The 27,252-nt window shown below is 40.7% G+C and overlaps 2 protein-coding genes across 3 annotated transcripts; both read right to left on the bottom strand.

Annotated features, from left to right (window-relative positions):
• Positions 1 to 5,474: 5,474 nt before the first annotated feature.
• ppp1r1c (protein phosphatase 1, regulatory (inhibitor) subunit 1C) lies at positions 5,475 to 7,540 on the bottom strand. Of its 2 annotated transcripts, none has more exons than XM_079560275.1 (5): positions 7,430 to 7,540; positions 7,064 to 7,121; positions 6,542 to 6,654; positions 6,413 to 6,467; positions 5,475 to 5,711 (listed from the first exon to the last, which is right to left on the bottom strand). In XM_079560275.1, the coding sequence occupies exons 1-5, from the start codon at positions 7,508 to 7,510 to the stop codon at positions 5,656 to 5,658; spliced, it is 363 nt and encodes a 120-aa protein (XP_079416401.1). In that variant the 5' UTR covers positions 7,511 to 7,540; the 3' UTR covers positions 5,475 to 5,655. The 2 variants fall into 2 exon arrangements, with proteins under 2 accessions (XP_079416401.1, XP_079416402.1); XM_079560276.1 differs by having other exon boundaries at positions 6,542 to 6,579.
• Positions 7,541 to 14,471: 6,931 nt separating this feature from the next.
• LOC306965428 (pyridoxal kinase-like) lies at positions 14,472 to 24,002 on the bottom strand. Its single transcript, XM_079559833.1, has 11 exons — positions 23,575 to 24,002; positions 22,320 to 22,374; positions 19,640 to 19,744; positions 19,401 to 19,484; positions 19,181 to 19,215; positions 17,164 to 17,249; positions 15,725 to 15,770; positions 15,368 to 15,479; positions 15,162 to 15,298; positions 15,018 to 15,084; positions 14,472 to 14,774 (listed from the first exon to the last, which is right to left on the bottom strand). The coding sequence occupies exons 1-11, from the start codon at positions 23,653 to 23,655 to the stop codon at positions 14,659 to 14,661; spliced, it is 924 nt and encodes a 307-aa protein (XP_079415959.1). The 5' UTR covers positions 23,656 to 24,002; the 3' UTR covers positions 14,472 to 14,658.
• Between the last annotated feature and the right edge of the window lie 3,250 nt (positions 24,003 to 27,252).

Raw genomic sequence — 27,252 nt, 5'->3', positions numbered from 1 at the left:
GATTGACCTGGTCATTTGATAGACATTAAACAGTAAAACAAATTGCTGGTTTTAAATTGGCTGCTTTGCACTTTCTGATCATACAGGCAATGAGTCTAACATGCTTTGCTTTTTTCTAATCTTTGCGTGACATTTTAAACGCGGATAAATGTGACATTACATATTCATCTTTGACATATACTAACTTCGTCTGTTCTCAGTCCTGTTCTAATTCTCTTTTGTGTGAGAAATCTGAGATCAGATTCCCGTTTTGTTAACCTCTAATGGCAAGATTTACTTGAATTGTGTTGCAACAATAGTGTTAATATTTGCCAGTGCACTTCAAATTTCAATAAGCTGATCTGGATTGTTGAGAATGGCTGTATTGTTAACGCCAGAGTAACATTATAGCTTAGACCATTTCAATTGTCAGTGTGTCTATACTGATGCTTGATAGACACAAAGTTCAATTTTAATTTCCTGTTGTTTCGAAGCCATATCTGGTAACACATGTTCATCTGCAGAAATAATAGGTCAGTTTATTAAATCCTACAAACACATGGGTTGATTTATGGAGGGCATTACATGGTGTCATCCAGAAGAGTAAATATTTGTCCTGTGACACAAGCTAAATGATTGAAAGAATCTATAAATGTATGACTTATTTGGTTTATTGGACAGTCTGTTATGAAGACAATGTGAATAGCTTCTCACTCTTGGGTAAGATTCTATATCTCTCTATGTCTTGCTGCTTTTTAACAACAGTAACTTTGACGATATGCAACCTATGTGTGCAGCATGATTATGAGCTTACCACATACATCCTGCTCATTTGCTGTCGCGGTGTTTCCACCTATATTAATAGAGTTAAATGGTGAGCCAGTAAGTGCTGATGGACAGATGGGAGAGGAAAGCAGCACATTTGTGTGTGGCCAATACAACGGTTCACAACAACCAGAAGAAAATAACTACTGGCTCATTGACTGTAACACCTTCCCACACTGTAACACTAATATACAAAAAGTATGAAGACTCAAGGAAACAGGGAGATTGTGTAATGACTGGCTATGGAAATGTGCAAAGTTGAGTCCACTGAATATGAATATGAATATTTGTTGTTGAACTGTGAACATACAGTAATTTAAGGGAGCTACGAACAATATGACTGTTCAAGGACTGTATAAATGTTTTAGTGTACCAAGGGCAAAATTCATGCTTTACATTTATAGAAGTTTAGATGAAAATGTCTGACATAATTGTGTTATTAAGGAGCAAATGTTTGCTCTGCCTATCAATGTACTGTAATAATAACAGTAGACTCCTTCAAACCCCTTGAAGGACCAGGTCCTACAAGCGTAGTAACTTTTAAAGATTTTGTGCTCACAGCACACATGTGCCCTGTGCATGATACTGTGCCTCACATGAGGAACACTTAACCATAGGATAACATTAAGTTATCTGCAGCGTAAGACGTAGCAGTGACATTTGTGTGGGCGACAGGGCAGTGTGGCAGCTCATTTCTTTACAGCACATTTTAACAAATAGTTACTGCAGTCTAAAAGGCTCTGTAATCAGTGTTATTTTGAGCTGAGAACTCAAGAGGGGTCCTTTCTTTTCCCTCTGCTCTCCCTCCTCCTCCATAATCACCCTGTCCTCTCTCTGACATAATATAGCCCTGTGCCTGTCACACTGCTGCATTTAGCACCAAGCTCTTCCACTCAGTCAACAGTGCGTTCAGCCTTTAGTTCATCTATTAATCTCTATCGGTTATTTGGGCCTATGTTGCTCCTTAGTTTTTCAGTTTGCTCCATTCTTGTACCAGGATATTAATTAATTTAGACAAGCAGAATAAGTATATTTATTAGTATTTTGAAACCACAAATCCTTTTGGAACTGCAACTGTTATTTGTGTGTTTGTTTTTATGTTCACGTGCTCGTAAGATTTCAGGTAAGAACCCGCACTTTATTTTCTTGAAAATGCAATAAAGTAATTTAAGATACAGGTCACATTTTAGTCCAGATGAAACAGATTCATACTGTATATTCAGAAAGGACAGTTTGCCAGATGCCTTAGCGCCCTCTAGTGTTTGGTTTGTATAAAGCAAATACTATCTCAAGATATATATATTTTTTGCAGAAATGTCTGGTTGACACATAATAGTATGGTTATGAATCACATGGTTAAACAGAATCAAGTGTGTGACTGAAAAGTACAACACGTGTATTTGTAATTGAGCTCTAACCAAAAAGCAAACCACCATATCACAATATGGGCCTGTTGTTTTTGTGATAAAGGGGAAAACCATTGAGAATGTGTTGGACCTTTTAGGCCCTGTACCTGATTTTCTTTGTTTACAAGTAAAGTTTAAACTGTAAGTTGTCATTCTAACTCATTAATAACTTTCCTTCTCAACATTCAGGGAGCAACTGTAATGCAGCAACAACTAACCTGCTCGTTCTTCACAGATATATTGTATAGATTATGGTTCGACCCACAGCCTGTCTTTACAAATATCTTCACAAAAACGGTACAGGGCCTTTAAGAGATATTATGAGCTAGATGTAGTCCTTGTGCTTGCCATACTTCATTATCATTTCCTGTAATTACTGCTTCCTGAAGCCACCGAGCTTGATCTTCTTTCAGATCAAGTGCACAACATTAGCCTCAACTTAAATACTAAGTGACATGATATCATAGAACACACAGTAAGTAAGTAAGTAAGTAAGTAAGTAAGTAAGTAAGTAAGTAAGTAAATAGGCTAAGTAAAGTATGTAAGTAAGTAAGTAAGTAAGTAAATAGGCTAAGTAAAGTAAGTAAGTAAGTAAGTAAATAGGCTAAGTAAAGGAAGGAAGGAAGGAAGGAAGGAAGTAAATAGGCCAAGTAAAGTAAGTAAGTAAGTAAGTAAATAGGCTAAGTAAAGTAAATAGGCTAAGTAAAGTATGTAAGTAAGTAAGTAAGTAAGTAAGTAAGTAAATAGGCTAAGTAAAGTAAGTAAGTAAGTAAGTAAATAGGCTAAGTAAAGGAAGTAAGTAAGTAAGTACATAGGCTAAGTAAAGGAAGGAAGGAAGTAAATAGGCCAAGTAAAGTAAGTAAGTAAGTAAGTATGTAAGTATGTATGTAAGTAAGTAAATAGGCTAAGTAAAGAAAGTAAGTAAATAGGCTAAGTAAAGAAAGTAAGTAAGTAAGTAAATAGGCTAAGTAAAGGAAGGAAGGAAGTAAATAGGCCAAGTAAAGTAAGTAAGTAAGTAAGTATGTAAGTATGTATGTAAGTAAGTAAGTAAGTAAGTAAGTAAGTAAGTAAATAGGCTAAGTAAAGAAAGTAAGTAAGTAAGTAAGTAAATAGGCTAAGTAAAGGAAGTAAGTAAGTAAGTATGTAAATAGGCTAAGTAAAGGAAGTAAGTAAGTAAGTAAGTAAATAGGCTAAGTAAAGGAAGTAAGTAAGTAAGTAAGTAAGTAAATAGGCTAAGTAAAGGAAGGAAGGAAGGAAGTAAATAGGCCAATTAAAGTAATTAAGTAAGTAAGTAAGTAAATAAGTAAGTAAGTAAGTAAGTAAATAGGCTAAGTAAAGGAAGGAAGGAAGTAAATAGGCCAAGTAAAGTAAGTAAGTATGTAAGTATGTAAGTAAGTAAGAAGGTAAGTAGCCTAAGTAAATAGGCTAAGTAAAGTAAGGAAGGAAGTAAGGAAGCAAATAGGGAAATAGGCTAAGTAAAGTACGCAAGTAAATAAGCGCTTGTTAAATACTGTATTAAAAATACAACAGCTGACTTTATCATATGGGGTTTATGGCTGGCACGCTCCGTTTCACTATTGGAGTTTACATCATTTGAATAATCCCCAGTTTGGAGAGTCACAGACTCAAATCTTTTTTCTTTGGTAAATGCATGAGGTTGATACAGTATTCCAATAAGCTATGCTCTGTGTTATATAGTTGGTTGGATTGTAAAACTTAACTCAACTTATATATAGACGACAGTAGACAACCTGAATGGAGGTGTAGCTACTCGCTTCTGTGAGTACTGGGTTTCCAAACATATCTATCAAAGGAAGAGTTGCATAATTGCCTGATAATAATTCCACTCACAAACAGGAGCAATGTTTTGACATATTTCGAGAGACAAAACATGATGTGAAAATCCTGCTTTGTTATGTTTCTTTATTAATTGCCTTGCCCATTTGAACACATGTAAAAGAAGCAAACCCAATGCGACCCGTACCAGAGGCGCGTGGTCTGCGCAGTCCTACCTGAGCGCGCCCCTCTGAGCCGCAGCAGGACGCGGGAGCGGAAGCCCGAGGAGTCGCTGTGGGACCTGAGTCTCGGCAGAGGCCAAAGCGCGGGGAAGTGCCTGATCTCTGAGTGCACATCAGCCTCCTCCTCCTCTTCCATCATTGCTGCACTAACGTCTGAGCGCAAATGTCACACAGCCGCCTGCAGCCGCCCACGCGCTCTCACGCCGTCACCTCTGCACCGCAAACTTTCCTCTCTGCGTCTCTCGGCCCGTTTTCCTGTCTGAATAAGGCCCGCCTCTCTGAACACTAAAGTAGACTGAAAAAGCCACAACTCTTACCAGGTCATGGGGTGGCAAGAGTAACAAACAACGTGCTCAAGCAAGAGTGGAAATGTTTTATTGAGTTTTTGACCAGCAATGCAAAAAAAAAAAAAAAGGGAAAAGAAAAAGAAAAAGAAAATAACTTTTGCTATATAGAAAAAAGAAGAAAAAAAAACAAAAACTCCAAAGAGACTGTGATAATTATATAACCATTCCGAGTCAGCAAATTGTCACAAAAATAAGGAGAGAAAGAGAAGATGTGAAGTTACAACTATGTTTGTTGAGCCGGTTACTTAAAGGTGCACTTTGAACTTTTGAAGAAAAAAAAAAATCTTAAAATTTGTATAAATTTGACCTTGTAGTGACTCAGTGGCTCGATGGATGCAGCGTGGCACCTTTGCTTTCCCTCACAGTGGCCTTTATGATGCTCCAGGATCAGTTGTTTTATGGGTTCGTACCAGAAACTGGCCAGAAACCCCAAAACAGCTGATTCTGGATTCGGATTTTTTTTTTTTTTTTTTCACTTAAAAATTTGCATAGTGCGTCTTTAACACAGATAAGAGAGTGCTTAGAGATTCTTCTGTGACCACACTCTCTATTGCAGGTTTTTTTTTTTTCTGGCCTCATTGTTCGACTGTTTTGTCTCTATAGCGGTTGCAAAGGAGTAAGAGTTGTGGAAAGCATATTGTAAGTCACGTGCCCGTCATAACGCTCACATGTTTACAGGATGCTACAGATGGTTCAAGACGTAACCAGTCCAGACCGACTCGTATGCATGCGCAGAGCCCTATAGACCACTAGGGGGCCCCGTACTAATCTGATATGGAGGTGTCTGCTACAGTGACATGCTTTTATACTATACATCTGCTCTAGAAAACACAACTAACTTAATACTGCATTTATTCATTAATTTATTTTACAATGACAAAAATCAGCTTTGTTGGACTGCAGGCATTTTTGTCGTTTCATTATTCTAAAGTGATCTTCATCTATAGCAGCTGTGAAATCACTGAACTGTTGTAATGTTTGAGCATTTTGCGAAGAGCCCTGAAAAAGCTTGAGAACAGCCATAGACGTAACATTAACGTTGTGCAAAAATGTTATGAAAGTAGCAAAAGAAAATATCCTCTATCGTGACACCGAGTCTGGACTGGAGAGTTCCGTTTTGAAGTCACATGAAAAATCTGAAAGACAAAAAGTTGACAATTACAAAAAAGTAGCAAAGTAAAAGACAAGTTAGTGTAGGCTATAAATATATAAAATATATATATATATATTTCTGCAATGTCCAAGATTCAGTCTGTTCACTCTGAAGAGGAGCATATCATTTCACAGATACATATATTATTTAAACATTTCTCTGTTATCTGACAAACCCAGCAGAGTTTTTCTACAAAATAAATATTGTACAAAGACATCATTTTAATTATAAGGGTTTGTAAGTGATTTTCAAATGTTTTTCTTTCTCCTGAGTCTCTCTCTTTTTTCCAAATATGGTCGAAACTTCACATACATTTGTACAGTTTACACAATTGCATGAATTTGCCCATATATTTCATAAGTTCTTATGTTCTGTGGAAAGATGTAGAGCAAGTTCTGTATGTCTGAAGCGTTATAGTGAAATCATTCTCCATAAAGACTCTCCGGGATCAATAAGGCAAAGCTTTTAGTGCCCTTCCTGGAAACAGCCCAGAGCTGCACCTTCTGTTAGATATGATCAGTGCACTCAGAGACTACAGCTTTACTGTCCAACCAACACAGAGCATTCATTAAGATGCCATGCTTGTTGTATTCGGAATGCAAAATAAAGGCATTACTATAAATCCTGTAACTAATCGTTTTAATATATGAAAACATGCTGCCGTTTTTTAAAATTGTGTTCTACCTTTCATTGATGGAGTGGTGTGATTACTTGACTTCCTCTCTGGGCTGTTTGAGGTCTGTTAAACGGTAACAAATCATCATTTACAAGGTGTACTTTAAATGTTATAAATGATGCTGGGTTATCACAAACCTGTGAGTATGAGACAGGTGAATGCTGAGAGCTTACATCTGTGAGAGGAGACACAGCAGCGTCAAAACCCGTCATTCTGCAGCAGCCGTCACTCGATACAACATTTGTCGACACTGTCGATGTCACAAACAGGATTATATAGCCAGTGCTAATAAGATTATTATAAAACAGAAGACCAAATCATGAAATTCAGCTTGTGATTACACAAACACAAATACAGTATGCTTCTCTTTTACTGTGTTAATCTTCTCTTCAACATGCTGTAGAAAAACCTACGGTGGTCCGTGAGCTAGTATAGCTTAGTTTTGAATTCAAAGTTTACTGGCATGGAGACTGTGAAAGAAGACACCATAACGTCTGAAGTCATTATGAGGTTTCTGCTTCTAAAATCATGCTTTGAATTGTCACATAAAGCTAGTTTTTCCCACATGAATCTGGCTTGGTCTCCAACAAAGAGGCACCTGTTGTTACATAGTCACCAAGTAGAACATTCAGATTCAGCGTAAACAGAGGTTAGAGGACCTGTGCCAGGCTGCCTGAAGACCTGGAGAGAAGCTGGAGTTGGCCTTCTGCGTCGAATCTAATAGGGAAAAATAAAACATATTTGATGCTTTCACTACAGGAGAGTGTATCAACAAGAACTTGTTTTCCTTCCAGACTGTAGATTTGAATTACGACGACTCACAGTAACATTAGCCTATATAGGAAGCACGCTATCTTTTATGTAGATATGTACAAACAGTGTCAAAGGCTAAGATTCTTTTATAGACTTCTACATGCACATAAAGCCAAAAATAAATCAAATACAAAAACAAAAACAAAAACATACCTCGATCTTGGAGAGAGAAAGAGTCAACACTCACAGGACATGAAAGCAGAGACACTTACATGTTCAGCGGCCTGTGGGTCCAGCTGGCCCTGCAGGGGAGGAACCGCAAACTGGATCTTCTTGGGACTGCTGGGCTCCATCTTCACAGAGACAGAAGTGGACACATTACAGCTGATACAGAGAGAAGGAGAGGGGTGGGGCCCAGAGGGGAGGGAGGTGCCGCGCTTCATTCTGACATATGGACAGAGCGGAGGAAGCCTGCAGCATTATAATTCTCGTTCATACAGAAGAGATAGTGAGATGACGGTACAGTATTTCAGATGTATATCAGGGTCTGTGTTATGACGTAATACATGATTTACTATTTCATTTACACTTCAATAAAGATGAGTGTTTTCCATGTTCAGACTTGATTTACATTGGAGACCTTTTTGCCCCGTTCAGTGCTGAGTTGGTATCAATCCAGGGTGGTACTAGGAGGATCAAAACTTTATTATGTGGACAGTCAAAAACTGAAATATGGTAATAATGTAAAACATTGTGTTGTAGGTTATGAGCTCAAGACCTAACTAATCTCTGCTCTTCTCAAGCACTGGGTCAGATAGGCTGGAAATCTTTAGCATTGATAGACAGGAAGGTCCAAATGTTTTTCATGGAGGGCCACATATTGAATTGGACGAACGTGGAGGGCCACATATCTGTGGTTACTGCTGTCAAACATTCAAAAAGGTGCATTTAAGAGAGGTTTGAACCATAGCTCAGACTCTTATTTAGGCTAAAAACTCTGTCAAACAATAACACGATAGTCTTTGAGGTTATAATCATGTTCAGTTATTAAACTTTCAGTAAAAAGTACCATCTCTGAAGATGTGTGCCAATTCAACAAAAAGCCTGAGAGCTGCCATAAAAAGTATCTGAGGCGCTGATTTGGCCCCCGGGCCGCACTCTGGGCTGTAGACCAATAGAATGTCATTATGAATAAAGGACGGACACTGTGGCAACACAGTAGGTTTATTTCACACTTGGTCATTTGATGTTGTAGAGAAGTTGTCATTTGAAAATGGTTGCATGCATTGTTACAATGTATAAGTAACAATATATTATTATGCCAGATTTATATATGAATTGATTACATCATGTAGTAGTGGCATCATGCTGCTGTTCCAGATGTCCGTAGTAGGCATAGTCAAAAATAGAATAAAAAACAACAACTAGTATGCTCAGGCCAACCTTAATGTACCCATAGGCTCCGGGGCTTTAACAGAATTGTAGGCCCCCACACCCCTTCAGCGCAAACCCTAACCCTATCGCTAACCTATAACCCTAACCCTAAATCCCACAAAAAATCTAACTCTGCAACTCCTACATGTATCCCTCTGGACCAGGGCGGGCCCACTCCAGGTACACACATAGGAGCGCAGCACAATCATCGCATACGGTTAGTCATGCCGCAAAGTGGTTGACATGAAAATCAACAAATCACTTTTTTTCCCCTTAATTCTGATGGGCCCATGACTATGGTAGGCCCCTGGGCTTCAGCCCCTGCTAGCCCTTAGGATAAGGGCTAGCTAGGCTGGTTCTGAAGGTAGGTGAATGGGCAGTGCCTTATACTCATGGATGGCCCTTGCTGTGATGCAGATGCTGCCCAAAAGGTGCAGGGGCGACATGGTGCAGAGGCTGCCCATTAGAGGCTGGGGCGCTGTGAAGCAGAGGCTGCCCAAAAGGTGCAGGGGCACTGTGCTGCAGAGGCTGCCCATTAGAGGCTGGGGCGCTGAGCAGAGGCTGCCCAAAAGGTGCAGGGGCGACATGGTGCAGAGGCTGCCCATTAGAGGCTGGGGCGCTGTGAAGCAGAGGCTGCCCATTAGAGGCGGGGGCGCTGTGCTGCAGAGGCTGCCCATTAGAGGCTGGGGCGCTGTGAAGCAGAGGCTGCCCAAAAGGTGCAGGGGCGCTGTGCTGCAGAGGCTGGTTTGAAAGCCCCTGAGGCCAGTAGAAACCAGGTGTTAAAGGCAGCACTGTAGGCTGCACTGGTACAGTGAGCTTCATCTGGTTTGTTTCTCTTCTCTCATCTTTTGTTGAGATTTCCACTTCAGATGGGCAGCGACGGATGGTGTAGTAAGGGTCATAGCTGTGTCTTGGTGGTAAAACTTCTAGGTTGAGGACAGACACTATATTGAGGGGCTGTGGCCAGTGTGCCTCCAGCAGCGCACATTTAGATGACAAAGAAACAGGCCTTGGATTTGTTCTCCTCTGCAAGCTCTCTGCTTTGTCGCCTACTGGTTCTCCAGCCTGCAGGACAGGGGGGTCAGGAGCCACAGTGGAGTGACATGACTTCTGGCTTCTCAATTCTTCAACGTCTTCTTCTGAACTGCTGGAGGAGATTGTCTCACTCTCTGCTTCAGGCCCAGAGTCTTCTGAGGAACTGGACTGTCCATGGTCGTTGCGTCGAGGCATGTGGCTGTAGCAGGCTGCACAGCGACTCAAGTCATGGATGACGAGTTCAGACTTAACCTAAGCACAAGTCAGAAGACAAAACACATTTTACATGCACTTTTCTTGTTAAATGACAATGACCAGGGAGATCTTAATATCAGATTTCACATAGCGAGTCAGTCTTTCTGAAGAGTATGTCAGACATTAAACCAGAATTAACTTGTTTTTTTCTTAGGTCAATTAGATTTTTTTAAATTTATTTTTGCTGTTGCCAAAAGAATGAGAGATAGAATTTTCAACACCATTTTTTATTACTTTTTACAAAGTCAATATATACACTAAGATTACTAAACCTGTAAACAATTTCTGGTTCTCAATGTAAGCATTAAGATACAAATAAATAAATAAATAATAATAATAATAATGCATTGGTTTTATATAGCGCTTTTCTGGAAACTCAAAAACGCTTTACATTGCACTATTCGTTCACTCCATACTCGGTGGTGGTAAGCTACTATTGTAGCCACAGCTGCCCTGGGGTAGACTGACGGAAGCGAGGCAACCAGTCTGCGCCATCGGCCCCTCCGACCACCACCAACCACTCACTCACTCACTACATTCGCTAGGCTTCCTGGTGTTACCAAACGGTCTCCCATCTAAGTACCGACCAGGCCCTTCCCTGCTTAGCTTCCAAGGTCTGACGGGATTGGGAAGAGCAAAGGCGGTTTGACCACAAATAAAATACGGTGAAGTTGAAAAAAAATGTCACACACAAACACACACAAAATAAATCGTTCCATGCTTGTTACTGGCTACATCATATGTATTTACAAATACAGCAAAGTCTAAATCAAGCTTGTAATCCTTACCTTGCCTTCTCTTTCTGCATGCATCTTCCTGCCCCCCCAAAATAAAAGATAAATAACACAAAAAGTAAGGATTCAAATGAGGAAATGTTTTCATTTTTTCATAAGGTTCACTTACATGAACCTTTTCCTTTCATGATTGGAATCACTCACCTAAGTGAGAGTGTTCATATACCGCCTGCTGTTGACATTGATGTCCAGCTGTGTCATCATCCTTCTGCGTCCCGGTGCGGTGCAGAGTCAACACTTGTCAGACACACACCTTTGGTAAATAACAGGAAACGCATCCTTCCCCACACACTATTATCTTCATCTTCAGTGCCCCAGGTGTGGCAACTTAACTTGTATTTTCAACTCCAAACAGGTTCATCCCAAGTCTGGCCCAGATCCTAGAGGCTTTTTCTCTTTAGAAACTGCATTTTTACACTGTACAAGGCCTTTAATTGTAAAGTGAATAACTTTACCGCCTACTTTAATTAAGAAACAGGCTACAAAATAATAGATTATTTCATATCAAGATTGTGTATACAGTATGTTTTCTGTGAAATGCCCCAAACATTATGTCTCCAATTTTCTCTTCTGCAGAGGCGGAGCTCTGGGTGGGGCGGGAGGTTGTTTTGGCACTTGCCTGTCACCCTCCAGAACGGCTGAAAATGTAAAACTCTTTATTTATAATAAATGGGCTTTTGAGGCACTTAACAACCCGCCAATCTGCGAAATGACAACATCTGCCCCTCCTGAAGTGTCAGTGTTTCTCAAATGGTGGGTCAGGTTTGCTTGAAAACATTTCTTTCAATATTAATCTACCAAAGTATTTTGTTGTTTTTATTATGAGTTCAGCTATTGGCATTATTAAATGCTTATTGGACAATTGTTTGTAAGAAAAATAAAGTATTTTACATGGTCTATAACAAATTAAACTCTGCTTTGGATAGCGGCTTGTCATGTAATGGTGGGTCCCGACACATTGGTTGATGTTGATGGCCCAAGGACAATCTGAGTCACTGTCACCTCAAAGATACGGTTTGTGCCATCACAGGGACCTGGGTCATAAACCAAAGACAATTTCCCCATTGTGGCACAATAAAGTATACCACACCATGCCATACCATACAAACTGGTTTACATGCAAAGGCATGAACCGAATGACATCTCTAATATGACTCATGTAAACCCAGCAGCGCCCCATAAAGAGAGGTATGACATTATATCTATTATATATGTTATCAAGGGTCTAAATGGGTTCAGAATGAGCAATAAACAGGATCTCCATTTAACACTTCGTCCAGAAAAGACAAAATGACAAAACAAAATCACAAGGTTCATAGGTTTTTGTCTTTATTGCATTAGAACATACATTTCTTATAGATCTTATTTATATATTTGTTTTATAAATGTGTTTTTTTACACTACAATCTTATTGTAACATGTTAGAAAATATCACGCTCCAAAAACATAGCACTAAAAACAGTTACTAAACAATGGTCATTACGTTTCTGATTTTCGATCTCTGAGGAGCAAAACTGGGGAAGTAGAAAGGAATGTTTGACAGAATTAAAACAGAAGAACCTGAACTAATTAGTCGTCAAAAGCATTTTCATGAAATGCTAAAAGATTTTGTTGGTTTACAACTTGAGTAAAGTTTAGAAGTATCTGTGTTTTTAATGTACACAATAACATGTAGAAGATTTTCTGAGCAAAAAGAGTGAAAGCATAAATCTGGGTAAGAAGTTCCCAATTCATCTGGATGACAGCAGTGTATTTATATATTTTTTCTTTACACAATTTGCTTTGGGAGGATAGTTTTTATTTTTATATATATATATATATATTTTTATTTTCTGCAGCTCAGAGATTGATTTTTTTTTTTTTTTTTAGAACAGATGTCAGTGCAAAAGTACCATCTATTTGGAGACAGTCAGCCTTTCAACAAAGTCATTTTTGTAAACATGATGGACTATGTGCATGAATGACCCCGTTAAGCAATCACACACAGACAGAACAACCACTAGAGGGCGCACACTGAGCTACACATTGGTCCCTTCATTTGTGGAACTGCTCCACAGTCAAAGTTACTGCCAGAGTCTGTGCTGTCAACTTTCACAAGGCAACAGCAGACGCCACCGCCGGGTGAGGAGAGGTGTGTGCATCAGACTATTTTCGATTTATGGACATTTGAATTCCTGTACACTCCTTCGACACAACACCACAGACGCACACAAACCCTGTCACCAATATGGATATGATAGTCACATTCACACAGACTGACTCTCGGAAACATTACGAATAGAAGCACAAAGCTGAGATATGACAGTTCATGCTTAAAATGCTTAAGACAGACCCAAATTTACCATAGATTTCAAAATGCCAAATGTCCAAATGTAAAGCCAGTACTTTTAGCAAGCAGTATGGGGTGAACTTTCTAAGGCAGTGTCACAGAGATGCACTAGGCCCGGTAACCCACAGTCTGCACATAGCATTTATGCATACAGGAATATGTGCTATGTAAAGTAACTACTCGGGCTAAAAGCTTCCAGTATACTTTGTATCTTGAACCTCATCATCAAAATCAGTCTCGCAAGCAACTCTTTTGAATTACTTGCCTCAAAACGTGGCTTTGTTTGGCTAGTTTGTAAACCCTTGCCAGGCTAAAGCAGATATCTCTGCATATCTGATCTCAGGAAGGTCATAATTATTAACCCTGATCTTGGTTTCAGCAGTTCAGCTTATACAGAAACGTTTCCTAATACACATTTTGGCATGCTCACGCTTTAGAGCAAAAACATATTTTTTGTTCTAAAGCACAATTACAGAGTGTATGAAGTCATTTTGTTGGACTTTAAAGAGTTAATATGTACAGAAAGGGTTAGTCTGGTTAAGGCAGTTCACTTTAGTCAGCACGAGATACAAACTATTTCAAACGCTTCAGCTCGTACTAACAAAACCTCTGGCGTTTGGGCTAAAGCCAAACTTCTACATCAGCATTTACTTAAATACAGCTAGTTTGTCAAGTTTGTGTCCTGCTTATTCATTTGTGGAGTTCAGATTTCATATGTAGTAAACGCCAGTGTAAAATAGAGGTTGCTCATGGCCTATTGTTATAGTAGTGGCACAGCCTTGAATAATTACACTCTTTAAAATTCAAAATTTGAAGATATTTCAGTGGCACGTGTCAGATATGGGCTTCTGGGCTTAGTGCATGGCTAGTGGATAAAGTAGCTTGTTCTTCATGTAGAGATAAAGAGCGACATGACTTCCAGGTGTCCAGAGGCCCAATAGAAGCAGACAGTGGATCTATTGGCGTTTCTATTAAAATAGCATTGATAAAAATGTCTGATACAGTTTCAGTACAACATCTATACATCAACTATACATTGTGCGTTTTTTTTTGTTTTTTTCCCCCTTAAATTTAGGATTGAATCCTAAGGAGTTTGACTTGGTCACTATAACAACACAGCAGTAGGATAAGTAGGATGACGGGTAGAGCCATTGATAGAAAGGTTTGTGTTTGTGTATCAATCAAGATGTAATATTGCAGTACTGTAGTACATGTATACTAACACACAAGTGTGCGCAACAGTGGTACCACTCCATGCTCTATTAATTACGTCATTACCAGCTTAGTTCCTCCCGTTAGAGGCTTATGTTGTGCCTGTCTAAAGAAAGCAAACAACATGGGCATAGTTGTAATTTGGTGACTTTTTACTGACTTTGGACATGTTCACATTGAAATGTGAAAAAAAGCTAAATTTAACCACAAACTTTCTGACTATGGCTCACAATACAGGACTTTTGGCAAGGGCCTCTTTAACGGGAAAGGACACTACAGACTTAAAGGGAAAGCGGTGGATAAAGGGGGCACATGTTAAAGTGGGAACATCCAGGTTTACAGATGGTTCACAGATGAGGAGCTGGGAGAAACTATGTGTTGTTTAATTTATTAAGAGTTCTATGATGGCGTGAACACGTTGAGTCTTAAGAGATGGGCAACGTTAGGATATGAGCGTGGCCTCCGTAACGATAGCTGGATCTTCTATGTCAGCTTTGCTTTGAACCATGCGCAGCTCCAGCTGAGGGGGACTGGGCCTTCGACCTGGACCGGCCAAATCTTGGACACAGGAAAGCAGAGCATTTTCATATTTGTTTTAATCATAAATGTCCTTGCAGCAAAACCAGACTAAGTTCCCAATACTGTTGAGTCCAACTGGTGTGATTGGAGCTTGGAGAGGTGTCACGCTGATAGTTTTGACCAGGGATGCAACAATTCTCAATATTCGTAATAATTCCTAATCGTTCAAATTTAATACGCCAAGATGGTAAATATGAATCTAGTTTTGACAAGTTTGCTTACCATGAGCATAAGCTATTGTCCGCTGGATTACATGGTGCATCACGGAAAATGTCTTCTCACAAGCAGTCTGTCAAGAGAAGGAAAAAATAACTCAACAAGGAAATACCAGCTCACGTAGTTGGTGATCGCTTAGAGCATTCTTACCTTGAGGTCATTGGGATAGTGGTGTGTCCATGCTAACAGCATAGCAGCAAACAAATCCCCAGTTCCAACAAACACTGCATCCACTTTAGGGACTTCCATGCGAACCCGTTCAGTCGTCCGGCTGCCATCAGGATGAACTGAGAAAAACACAGCAGTTCAGTTCAGTTCAGTCAATTCTACAGAAATGGCTCCAGCACTGCATGTACCGTGACGCTGGCTGCCCAGAGAGACAAGGAAGCGGTCTCCTAATCTTGGCGGCAGGTCGGACGAGGTGATGACCACCGTGTCAGGGCCCATGGCATGAAGAAGGTCCATCACCTGCACATCACCAGCATTAACATCACAAAACAGGCCTATGAGGGTCAAGACAACCGACAAGAAGCTTCTGCATAAAGGTGAGCATCATATTGTGTCAAGGGGAGGCTCACATGTCAAATGTCAAAATGCAGGTGTCTCTTTATTACATTTATTATATCTATATAATTTGTTACTGTTGTATCATAATTTTATTGTTTAGAACCAATATTCGTGACATGAAGAGAAATAGACATAGTTAGTGTTACCTCCACAGCATCTTTTTCTGTGCTGATGGTCTTTCCGGTCAACAACCTTTTAAAAAAAACAAAATCAGTGTAAAAATCTGAATGAATACATGCACTGTTCCCATCCCATGTCAAACACAAGGCCCGCGGGCCAGATGCAGCCTGTGAGATCATTTAATACCGCCCCTTGTAGAGCATGAATTTCTGAGTAAGTCATAAAAAAGTAAGTCACTAGCCCGTTCATGTGCGGAGTTATGAATTTTTATAGAAATAACCAGAATGCTCACTCCAGCCACTAGGGGGCAGCTTACATTTAAAAAATTAAAGAATTCAACAAGTGTCCAGCAGAGGGAACTGACATAATAATAGATCAGGATACAAACAACTTATTATAGCCATGTGGTAAATGGTCTGTCAGTTCGGCTATGGCTACAATAGTAACTTCGAGTGTGGAGTGAATGAATAATGACTTTATGTAGCACTTTGAGGAACATGTAACACAGGCTGCTAAATGTAAGCCGTTGTTGTTTATTAGTTAAGATAAACCTTTATTGATCTCACAAAGGAGAAATTCATTTGTTACAGTCGGCGTTACTTTACAGTCTTGTTGTACAGTCTGACAGCAGTGGGGATGAAGGCTTTGCGGTAGCGCTCCGTCCTGCACTGAGGGTGTCTCAGTCTGCCACTGAGAGAGCTGCTCAGCTCTTCTACAGTCCCGTGCAGTGGGTGGGAGGTGTTGTCCATGATGGAGGTGAGCTTGGCTAACACCCTCCTGTCCCTCACCTCCTCCACAGAGTCCAGGGGGCAGCCCAGGACGGAGCTGGCCCTCCTGACCAGCTTGTTCAGTCTGTTCTTGTCCCGCTCTGTGCGGCCCGGGGCCCAGCACACGGCAGCGTAGTGGAGAGCAGAGGCTACCACAGAGTCATAAAAAGTCCTGAGCAGAGGCCTGCTCACTCCGAACGACCTCAGTCTCCTCAGAAGGTGGAGGCGACTTTGGCCCTTCTTGTACAGGGAGTTGGTGTTGTGGGACCAGTCCAGTTTATTGTTGAGGTGAACACCCAGGTACTTGAAACTGTCCACCTCCTCAATGTCCTCCCCCTGGATGTTCAGCGGTGTGTGCGGTAGTGGCTTCCTCGTGAAGTCGATCACCATCTCCTTCGTCTTACTGATGTTCAAGCACAGGTGGTTGCGCTCACAGTCCACAAAGTCTATGATGACTGACCGGTACTCCAGGTCGTTCCCCTTAGACACACAGCCCACGATGGCGGAGTCGTCGGAGAACTTCTGGAGATGACAGCTAGGCCATAGCCCTTTACAATATAAGTGGCCCACGACCCGCCATTGGGGCTGAATTTCGGCCCACGACCCAAACGACACCCCTGCTATAAATGTATGCCCTGTAATCTCTGTCCCCCTGTCCTTTCAGGCCCTGCACTTTGTAGCAGGAGATCAATACTCACTCTGCCTCAAACTGGTTAGGAGTGATGATGTCCGCCACAGGAACCACCTTGTTCTTGTAGACCGGATACAGATTCTGTGGGACGTACTGTGGAGTAGAAGGAAAGAAGTGTGTTAATTTATCTGTTCTTATAAAATAAAATAATGTGAAGCAAGTGGGCCTGACTAAAGGTCAATGCACACAAAGACATGCAAATTTTCATAATTTTCATTCATTTTCATTATTTTCTCTATGCAAACTCTATGTAAACTGGGGAGAGATAAGATGTGCAGCAGATGTAGAAGAAAAAAGGGACTGATCTTCTGCTTCAGTGCATGCATGTAAACTCCTGTTGCTAACTCACTATTCACATGCAAAACACGTTTGACCTGGGCGCTGTGTCTGATTTTGTCAAATAAAATGTGAATAAAGCAATAAAGCAACCACATGTACAATAGGTTGAGTGATGTGTGCGAGTAGATGAATGGTGGTGGTGGGAGGGTCCGTTGGCTTATATAGCTTACTATCGGCGTGTAAAGTGTCCCATGTAAAGCGCTTTGTGACCATGTCTGTGAAAGGCGCTATATTAATAAAATCCATTACCTAAAATTATGCAAATTGGCACGTAGAGGCATCAGCAGAAATTAAAGGAACAGGCCACCGTTTTTATATACTAAGATATGTTCTTACCTAACCTTCGAGTCGAGTTAATATATCCCCGTCTGGTCTTTGTCCGTGCGCTCTGTCACGCAAACGGAGCACATACGCAGCCTTTCCCACATGTCACATAGCTCCAAAAAAGCTCATGATAGAAGCTACCAAGCTCTTCCACGTGTTCCCTATTTAAATAAAGTTACGTGAAGTGTTTTCATGCGAAGTATATTTACACAGAAATGTAACATGTCGATTTTATAAGCAGATAAAAAGGGGGACTATATTGTGAGGCGTAATGATACAGGAGCACAACGTCCGCGCAGTAACTCCTAAAGACTTCCCCCGCTCACTTCCGTCAATAGAAGCTGCGTGACTTGTAGAGAGCTCGCAGAGAACAGTTGAAGAAGCGTCGATAACTTGTGAACAATGCCTTTTACGTGCATCGTACCGGGCTGTGATAACAAGCAGAAAGTATATAGTGTAGTAATGTTTCACAGATTTCCAACTCACCCCGGACGACGACACAGGACTCCGGACCTCGACCATGAGGTAGGAATGCGAGAGCACTTTCCGAAAATATATTTTCTGCTTGTTGCAAAAGTCTGCTCTACAAGTCACGCAGCTTCTATTGACGGAAGTGAGCGGGGGGAAGTCTTTAGGAGTTACTGCGCGGACGTTGTGCTCCTGTATCATTACGCCTCACAATATAGTGCCCCTTTTTATCTGCTTATAAAATCGACATGTTACATTTCTGTGTAAATATACTTCACATGAAAACACTTCACATAACTTTATTTAAATAGGGAACACGTGGAAGAGCTTGGTAGCTTCTATTGTGAGCTTTTTTGGAGCTATGTGTGCTCCGTTTGCGTGACAGAGCGCACGGACAAAGACCAGACGGGTATATATTAACTGGTCTAAGGTTAGGTAAGAACATATCTTAGTATGTAAAAACGGTGGCCTATTCCTTTAATTACTGAGATCAATAGCAGATTCACATTGCACAATCTGGCACTAAATAAACATTTCCATACAAAAGCTTGCATTATAAAACTAATTATATTGTATTCCTTACATAGTGGTAGTGTAAACTTATAGTTTGGGATAGAAAATCTACTTGTACATGTATTTTAATGTATTACAAACTATATTATATATATATAAAAACATTTCTTTTTCTTTGAGCCTGTTTGCTCGGTGAGTTTTAGTTCTAGTACATTGTCTTATGAATATACTTTTTTTTATTAACAATATACTGTAACTTGAAGACATCCCTGCCTTATAACTTGTACAAATGTAAATTTAAAAAGAATATCAATACCAACAAACAATCCTTTGATATGCAACTTAAACATGACATCTTACAAACGGTAAAGCGCACTCACCATAGATCCATGATCACCGAGGACAGGGTCACACACTGAAAGGACAAAAGCACACAGCTCATTCATTGCTCACCGCTCACAGAGCACAGACCCAGGGCCTGCACTTTGGAACCTGATACACCTTATTCAAATGGTATACAGATGGATCTCTATGCAGACAGACTTGCAATCGTGGACCATTGGCCACCAAAGCAATGAAGTGGACTGAAAAAGGACCTACCATAGACCAGGCTGGGGTTAGCTCTCTTCAGCTCCTGAACAATGTCCACCACCATCTCTAAAAACGATGTGTCTCTTGTATACCCTGAAACACACAGCCACTCTGAAGTTTAAAAGCAAATACAAACATGTATAAAACAACAAAACAACAAAGATGGACAAACTGTGATCAGGCAGACAATGGATGATTCAAAGCAATTATACGGTAAAATGATTTGATGGAAAGTGATTTGTCCGTACCTGTTAAAACATAGTCATAATGGTGCACATTGTTCAGTTTAATTCCTTCGTAGAGAACATGAAGCTCATCTGCTGTCAACACCTGGCCTTTCCAATGGCTGTACCCTGTGGAGACAAGAAACATGGAGTTGAAATCACAATAAAACATATATATTGGTTGATATTGATTCTAAGTTAACATAATAATAAAGCAATTGAGACTTTAAAGTGTATTCTGATGCTCAAATATGTAATAACCTGCAGTAATGAAGCTCTTTCCTTTTCCTTTCCTTTTCATTTTGCTTTAGCTAATGTGACTCAATAGATGATGTTACCTGCCACAAAAATGCTAGTATGTACAATCCTTCATCCTGACTGAACTATAGCTTAACAAGGCAGGTTCCTAGCATGAACTCTATTTCCAAACTGCTAATGTGTCTTGGAGCAGCAGCAGCAGTGAGTGCAGAGCATTGAGCCTGATGATGCACTGTCAGGTGAGTCACTGCTACGTCACATGGTGCTCCAGAGCTGGTTGCTATCCAGTTGCTAAGAGACAGGCTACAGGATGAAAGAGTGACAATGAGCAGAGCAGCTCGTGACTGTGTTGTCACATCGCTCCAGGATCATTTTCACAGGAATCAATCATAGGAGCTCTAAGAGAGACTAGTCGAACTAGCTTTCTGACACACACAAACAATAACTTCACTAATTGCATCATACACGCAGAGTTTCAGATTTTATCTTAGAAAAACTGCATTGCATTGTTTTGTAGTATACAATTATAAATATACTATAACTATATATAATATATGTATAATATTGTACAGAGTAGGCAACACTAGAGATCAACCAAAATGTCTTTCCAAAGGCCAAAGCAGATTTTCAGAATCCAGAACAGCCGATGGCTGACATGCTCTGTCAAAATCTTGATGATGATATGTAGGGCTATGTTATGTTAGTCACATTAGCCATATAAAAAGATATTACCTTGATTAATGTAAATACACAGCACTGCTCCAAATAAGAATAAAACAATACAGGGAAATAATTTAAATAGCAATTAGGGCTGAGAACCTTTTGATACTTTTCCGTATCAGAACTTTAACAGTACTCCGATAACTACTGACACTAAAAACTATTTTTTACCCAGTATCATCATATCAGTATTAAATGAAACTGATACTGATTTTTAGCATTTAACTTTTTACTCTGACTTATACTTTTTCAATTTTGGTCACTCACCGCAACCCTAAAGCATTCAAACCACACCTCAGGTGTCTGATGTTGTCAGATAAGTGGCCTTGATACAATATGTAGTGTTCTGCCAGGACAAGAGACAGCAGCTGTATAACCTACTTACTACATCAAAACACAAAATTAACATTTGGTTTTAAACTTTTTCTAAACCTTTCAAGTCATTCAGGGTAAAGAATTGCAAAACTTAATTAAATTGAACCACATTACTTATGTAATATGAACTGCATAGGCCTCTATGTGCTGTATGTATTGTTGCATAATACAAGCGTTTTGTAACATTCCTTCAATTCTCTGTGCCATTTTTCCTCTACATCCGTGGTCCCCAACTAGGATGTTGTGAGGACCCACCACAGTCCTAGGATGACAAGCCACGGCCCAAGTAAGAATTACATTTTCAACATTCATTTCCCCCAAAAATGAATGTTGAAAGCAACAGTTATTGTACATATTCAGATGTTTCTATACCTCAATAATAATCATAATCATAATCATGCATAGGTTTTGTATAGTGCTTTCCTGGACACTCAAAGACACTTTACATTGCATTCACTCATTACTTAACAGTGGCAAGCTACTATTGTAGCCACAGCAAACGGTCTCCCATCCAAGTACTGACCAGGGTCTTCCCTGCTTAGCTTCCGAGGTCTGACGGGATCAGGCACAGCAAAGGCGGTATGCCTTTACAGGAGAGGAATACTGAAAGAAATGCACTCTCGAAAAAGCTTGCGGGAAACTGAAAATGGTTCCATGACCCACTCTTGGGTCCCAAACCACCAGTTGAGAACCACTGCTCTACATGATATTTGTCATGGAACTAAAATGACAAATGTTATTGTAGCACAATACTGTAAATAGGCAAATTATTATTATCGCAATATAAATTTACTGTGCTGGAATTGTCCCCTCCTGGAACCGCCACCTTAACGTGGTGGAGGGGTTTGAGCATCCGAATGCTCCTGGGGGCTCTGTTGTCGGGGCTTCGTGCCCCTGGTAGGGTCTCCCATGGCAAACAGGTCCTAGGTGACGGGTCAGACAAAGAGCGGTTCAGAAGCCCCTTATGAGAGACCAACAGGCCCGGTTTGAAGCGTGAGGCCATCCTTCTGTGGACCCACCACCCACAGGAGGAGCCATAAGGGGCCGGTGCAATGTGATTTGGGCAGCTCCAACAGCTGCCCCCACGACCCAGAAATGGAAAAGTGGAAGAAAATGGATGGATGGATGGATGGTGCTGAAATTGTTTCATAAAATATTGCAATATTATCGTCACATTTTTTTCCTCATATTTTCCAGCCAGTGTGACTCGACTGTGCCTCTGAGCTCCCTCAACTCTGTTCTTGTCAGACTCGGCAGATCAGCTTCACATCAGGGAAAGTAATAAATGTACAGTCGCTTTAGAAGTACAGCTTCTAAAACGCCCTTAGACCCCATCAGAGATTACTCTTACCTGTGTGGTTTGAGAACTGCACTGAGTTTATGGAATCCACCTCAAAGCCTAAGACCTGCGGCACAAAACAAAGATTGTGTTAAAAATGAAATTCTTCATGCTAAGTAGTAGTGACAGAGACTTCACTGATCAAACTTATGCTCATCTTCCATTTTTGCTTTGTGAGGACCTACAGTGTGATTGCATAAAGTTGCACAAGAACATATGGTGCAATAAATCCCTGGTTCTTTTGTTTTTGTGAGGCAGTGCAAAAGCATTCTTTAAAACAGCAGGAGGAGACTCTGAGCAGGTTTTATTCCTCTAACCCTGAGCATAACCAAGGTTTACTGGGAAATTAAAACTCAGTTTACCTCTTTTCATACGTAAAACACTAATATAGTTCAGTTCAGTTCAACCTTTTTAAACACTGTAGTTAAAAACGTTGTCAGCAGCAACGCAAAAACATCACCAACTTTCTTCTCCTCCATTTATTAGGTTTAGCCGCTCAGTTGCACTGCCCATTGCTCTGATCTAATTAAAGTAGTCGCTTCATTACAGCATAAGTTTATAATGTTTCCAACATTACACTATTCAAAACGCCGGCTATAAACTTCGTTACATCTTTCTCTATATCCCAGCATTTTGTGGTGACCATGCACGTCCTCCAGTCTAGTGAATATTTCACACACTGAAGCCTCTGCTGGACTTCATGACTAAACCGAAAATGCCAAAGGTCATGTGTGTGTGAACATTGAACTGAATTTAGTTGAGGACATCCTCCAACGTTAAGTCTACCGCTTAAACCATGTATTATTGGAGGTCAAGCAGACCATAACTTAAAACTAAGTGTCTAACTTGCAGGAGCTCTAGTTCAGTTCACCATAGTGTGATCCAATTACAGAAAACATTCATCTAGGACCAAGTGTCTCCAAAGAGATGGATACTGGACTTGTTGGTTCAAAAAAAAAGAAAAAAGGAAAAAAAAAGGAAAGGAAAGGACGAACGACAGACAGTCAGAACGAAAACATGGCAGTTAATTGGTAGAAAGGATGCCTGAACCACTGGACCATATCCTGGTGGTCGCACGTGAGACATGTTCATCATGTGTCTATAAGAGACGGGGTCTACGGCCTGTGCTCTCTCGAGCCAAGGCAAAACCACTCACAAACGTATTATCAGCCCTTAACCCTGGAGCGACACGCTTTTTCTGCAAGTCTTTCTGAACTGAAAACGACTGAATTGTGGTGTAATGACTAGATACAGGGGATGCGTTTACCTGTAATGGGAAAGAAGCGCTTTTGTTGCCCACATATCCCCGGACTACATGACTCTGTATGGACAGAACACGACACTCCATGACAGCTCCGTCAGCCGACGAGAGAGGCAGATTCTAATTTAGCGAAACGTGAAATAAAACATAACGAGATCAAAAAGCCAGGACAGGATCACGACAGCTCCAGCTGCGCGGTTAGCCCGCGTGCTAGGCAGCAGCTGTAGCCCCAGAGAGAGAGGCTGATGAGCCGCTGGGATGACACGAGCTCGAGACCCTCTCCAACCAGACACTTTGACATGGACCACCGATGACCACGAGTCGTGTTGTTGACGTTTACCAAGTCTCCAAGAGTGTATCAGTACTGAGAAGTACTGAGTGAGAATACCAGGGGGCGGTGACAGTGAAGGACAAAACCACACAGTGTGTTTCTGAGCAGGCAATCTGTGCGGCCACCAAAGTCATGACGCCATCACTTCAGCTCGGACTTCCTCCCCGTGCCCTTTATGTTTATCCCAGTAGAGCCGCTGTTACTTCTCTGAATAAATATATTACGAAGTACAAAGGGCAATATCCTTTATGAGTGGAAAAAGTCCGGTCAGGTGTTTGCAGCTTAGGCTGTGAATCGTGTCGTGATTCGTGAGTCGTGACATGGGGGAGAAGATGAGACTCGTCACTGTGGTCACCCCTGTTTTTATTTATTTATTTATCTTATTTTATTTAAAAAACGTATATAAGTGAATATCATATGGACAAATATGAACACGTATGTACGTACGTTTATGTCATATTCTACCTCATTATGAATATGCATCACCTGTCTGGGCCGCTTTAAATGTCACACAAACTAACCGCTTTGGAAAAACTCCAACGCCGAGCCATTAGGATCATACTACACTACTCCTACACGCAACCAGTTACAGATGAGGACTACGAAGAACTCAAACTGGCTCCTCTAAAACACAGGAGAAACTTTGCAGTTATGTGCTATGGCTACAAGCTGTTACAAGGATCACTTCCAAAGGCTCTCCAGTCCCTATGTCCAACCATTAAAAGAACTCCTGTTGAAACACGGAATAAAGCACTTGTCCATCTGGGCATAGAGTTCCCCACGAGTCGAGCACTGGACCGATCTCCATTTCTATTCTCAACAAAGTTACTAAACAAAATTCTGTGGGACTGTCCTACTTTGGACTGTTTTAAAAACAAATTATGGGACACTGATAAAGAGGCTGATCTTTGATGTTATGTTTTAATATTCATGAACCCAGCCGTCAATGCCTTTGGGCACGACGTTTCTACTTTAAAGTTGTAATAAAAAAAAAAAAAACAAAAAAAAAACACAGTTTCCCACTTGGCATTTGTTTGGTTTAGGACTAACTTGGAAGTTTAGCTGCAGACAACTGGGTTACATACATGTTATAAGAGAATGCAAAAGGCATAATGACCAAGAAACTAGAAATGTTGGTGCTACCTGATACGCTTGATCAGATTGCATTCACTGTTTTTTTGCCTGTCAGTTTTCAATAACAAATATAATTGGGGCCACATTGACTTCTGGATTAGAAGTACAGCAAGTGATGGAAGAAGAGTAGATTGGTACAAGCTACAAGAACCTGTGAAAAAAAAACAACAGACTGCACTGGAGGCAGTATTAGCCCCATGTTTCAAAAAGCACCCCTGGTGCTGAAGAAGTAGTTCAGCACCATGGACAGCTCCAACCATTAAGGCGCACCAAACAGGAGCTGCTTTTTGCTGCTTCAGCCGATGACTGCAGAAACACTGAAGTAAAAAGTATGGTCATATAGCAGCTACAGGGCACACCATATTTTCCTAAGAAGGAAGTACTTTATTGGAAGACATTTCTGGTTGATATGATCCTAATCAACAAGTGACCTTTACCAGGTTAGGTGCACAGCCAACAATACACCTCTACACCAACATAATCGGTGTGTTGCACTACAATACTATTTAAACATATTAAAACAAATTACCATAACTGTTGTCTAAATTGTTTGTTTTATATTGGAGATCAGGTGAGGAGCCCAGTCACCCCTGAGGAGCTTGGAGTAGAGCCGCTGCTCTTTTACGATGAGGGGAGACAGCTGAGGTAGCTCAGGCACCTGTTTCGGGAGCCTGATAGACACCAAACCCACCTTCTTTCTGCGCGAAAGAAGGTGGGTCTGGCCACACAAGGTGTCGCCTCGAGATCCCCCCTGAACAGCTGTTAGGGGAAGTCTGAGAGAACTTTCTAAGCTACTGCACAACCTACCAAGGACACCTCTCACGCTGCCCATTGTTGCATTCCTTAATAAGACATCAGCTTAGGGTGCTGTTTGCCCCTGACAAACACTGCTTTGCAACTCTACATCAGGACATTGAATATCTCCAACACTGATCACACTGCAAAGACTGCTGCGTCCGCGACACAGTCCTGAATAAAGCGGAAGAAACTGGATGGAATTACTATTTACATTTTGTACTCAACTTTTGCACACATAGACTGCTGATGACAAATAGATCCCAGCCTTGGTCCAGCTCAAGTTTATTTTCAACATTGAAAGACAACATACATACATGTTCTACAGTGAGAATGAACAACAGCCTGCCGTGACAGCCCCATTGCACTCAGATATGAACTCTCTAGCAGTCGTTCCAGACACAAGCTGGTGCATCAAGGCCAGCATCAGTGTCAGAGTGGAATTTGAAAGATTGGTTCCATTTCTGGTTGGACTGTGGTTAAACAGTTTTCTTTTTACACTTTCGTTCGTACACATGAAAATAATTAAATAAATAAAATGAGGCTCTGGTTACTGCTTTGTGGGAATGCAGTCAGGACATGATTTGTCTGAACCGTATGCTGAATATAGATAATTTTGTTACCATTACAGTTTTTACAACAATTAATAGATGACTAGGCACTCAGTTGCACATAATTTTATAGATTCCTGTTTAAAAATAAGTCACAATTGTAAAGAACTGTTTAAAAGTTCTAAATTTGTTCTTATGTTATGCATTATTTTGAAATTCTCCAACCGAGCTCACTTCCCAAGCCAAGTCTAAAAAGTCTCTTACAGACATGTGGACCCTGTCTCTATTGCTCCCAGCAAGTTCTTTTAAACGTCCTATATTATACATTATTAGTATTAGTAATCCAAGTGATTAACCCTGATATTTGTGCATACAAAATGGCACTATTGCAAGCAGAGGGCGCAGTAAAGCATGGAAAAGTTAAAAACAAGCTGAAAAGAATGGCTACTAAATTGGTGAGCATGATCATGATAGTTAAAAAAATAATAATTTGAGTCTGATGAAGTACCTTCTGTATGATGGATGATGTAGACTGGTGGAGAAGAGCATTTTCAGCTGTTGAAGGGGGAGACAGCCTAAATGTGCAGGGTTACAGAATAATGACAACTTCAAAGCAACTACAAAAACTTGATGAAACAATATAATTAAAATGAGTAAAGCATTATGGGACTATTGAGCTCAAGCCCATGAACACCATTTTTTAGCCGACCCCACGAGAGCTCGACTGAACTCAAAACAGCCGTCTTTGGGGCCACTGTAAACGACTGGGGCATGAATAAAACAGCCTGCAGAGGGGGGTAGTGAGGCCACTGGAGTCAGTGCAATATACAGGAATAATTTACAGAGAAATAACCATAGTACGTTTCCTTCAAA

Source organism: Gobius niger (assembly GCF_951799975.1).
Source record: "Gobius niger genome assembly, chromosome: 7".
In the NCBI taxonomy this organism is placed as follows: Eukaryota; Metazoa; Chordata; class Actinopteri; order Gobiiformes; family Gobiidae; genus Gobius; species Gobius niger.
This window is presented reverse-complemented; position numbering and strand designations above follow the sequence as displayed.

Bases quoted from the DNA above. Each gene is read 5' to 3' on its own strand.
- ppp1r1c (XM_079560275.1), bottom strand. From the start codon at position 7,510: ATGGAGCCCAGCAGTCCCAAGAAGATCCAGTTTGCGGTTCCTCCCCTG. The intron at 6,655-7,063 runs GTCCTCTAACCT...TGACATCGACAG, and splicing joins CTTCAGGCAGCCTGGCACAG to TGTCGACAAATGTTGTATCG. The intron at 6,468-6,541 runs GTTTGTGATAAC...ACCGTTTAACAG, and splicing joins CACCTGTCTCATACTCACAG to ACCTCAAACAGCCCAGAGAG.
- LOC306965428 (XM_079559833.1), bottom strand. From the start codon at position 23,655: ATGGAGTGTCGTGTTCTGTCCATACAGAGTCATGTAGTCCGGGGATAT. The intron at 19,745-22,319 runs GTAAGAGTAATC...TTGTCTCCACAG, and splicing joins GCAGTTCTCAAACCACACAG to GGTACAGCCATTGGAAAGGC. The intron at 19,485-19,639 runs GTACGGACAAAT...TGTGTGTTTCAG, and splicing joins TTATGACTATGTTTTAACAG to GGTATACAAGAGACACATCG.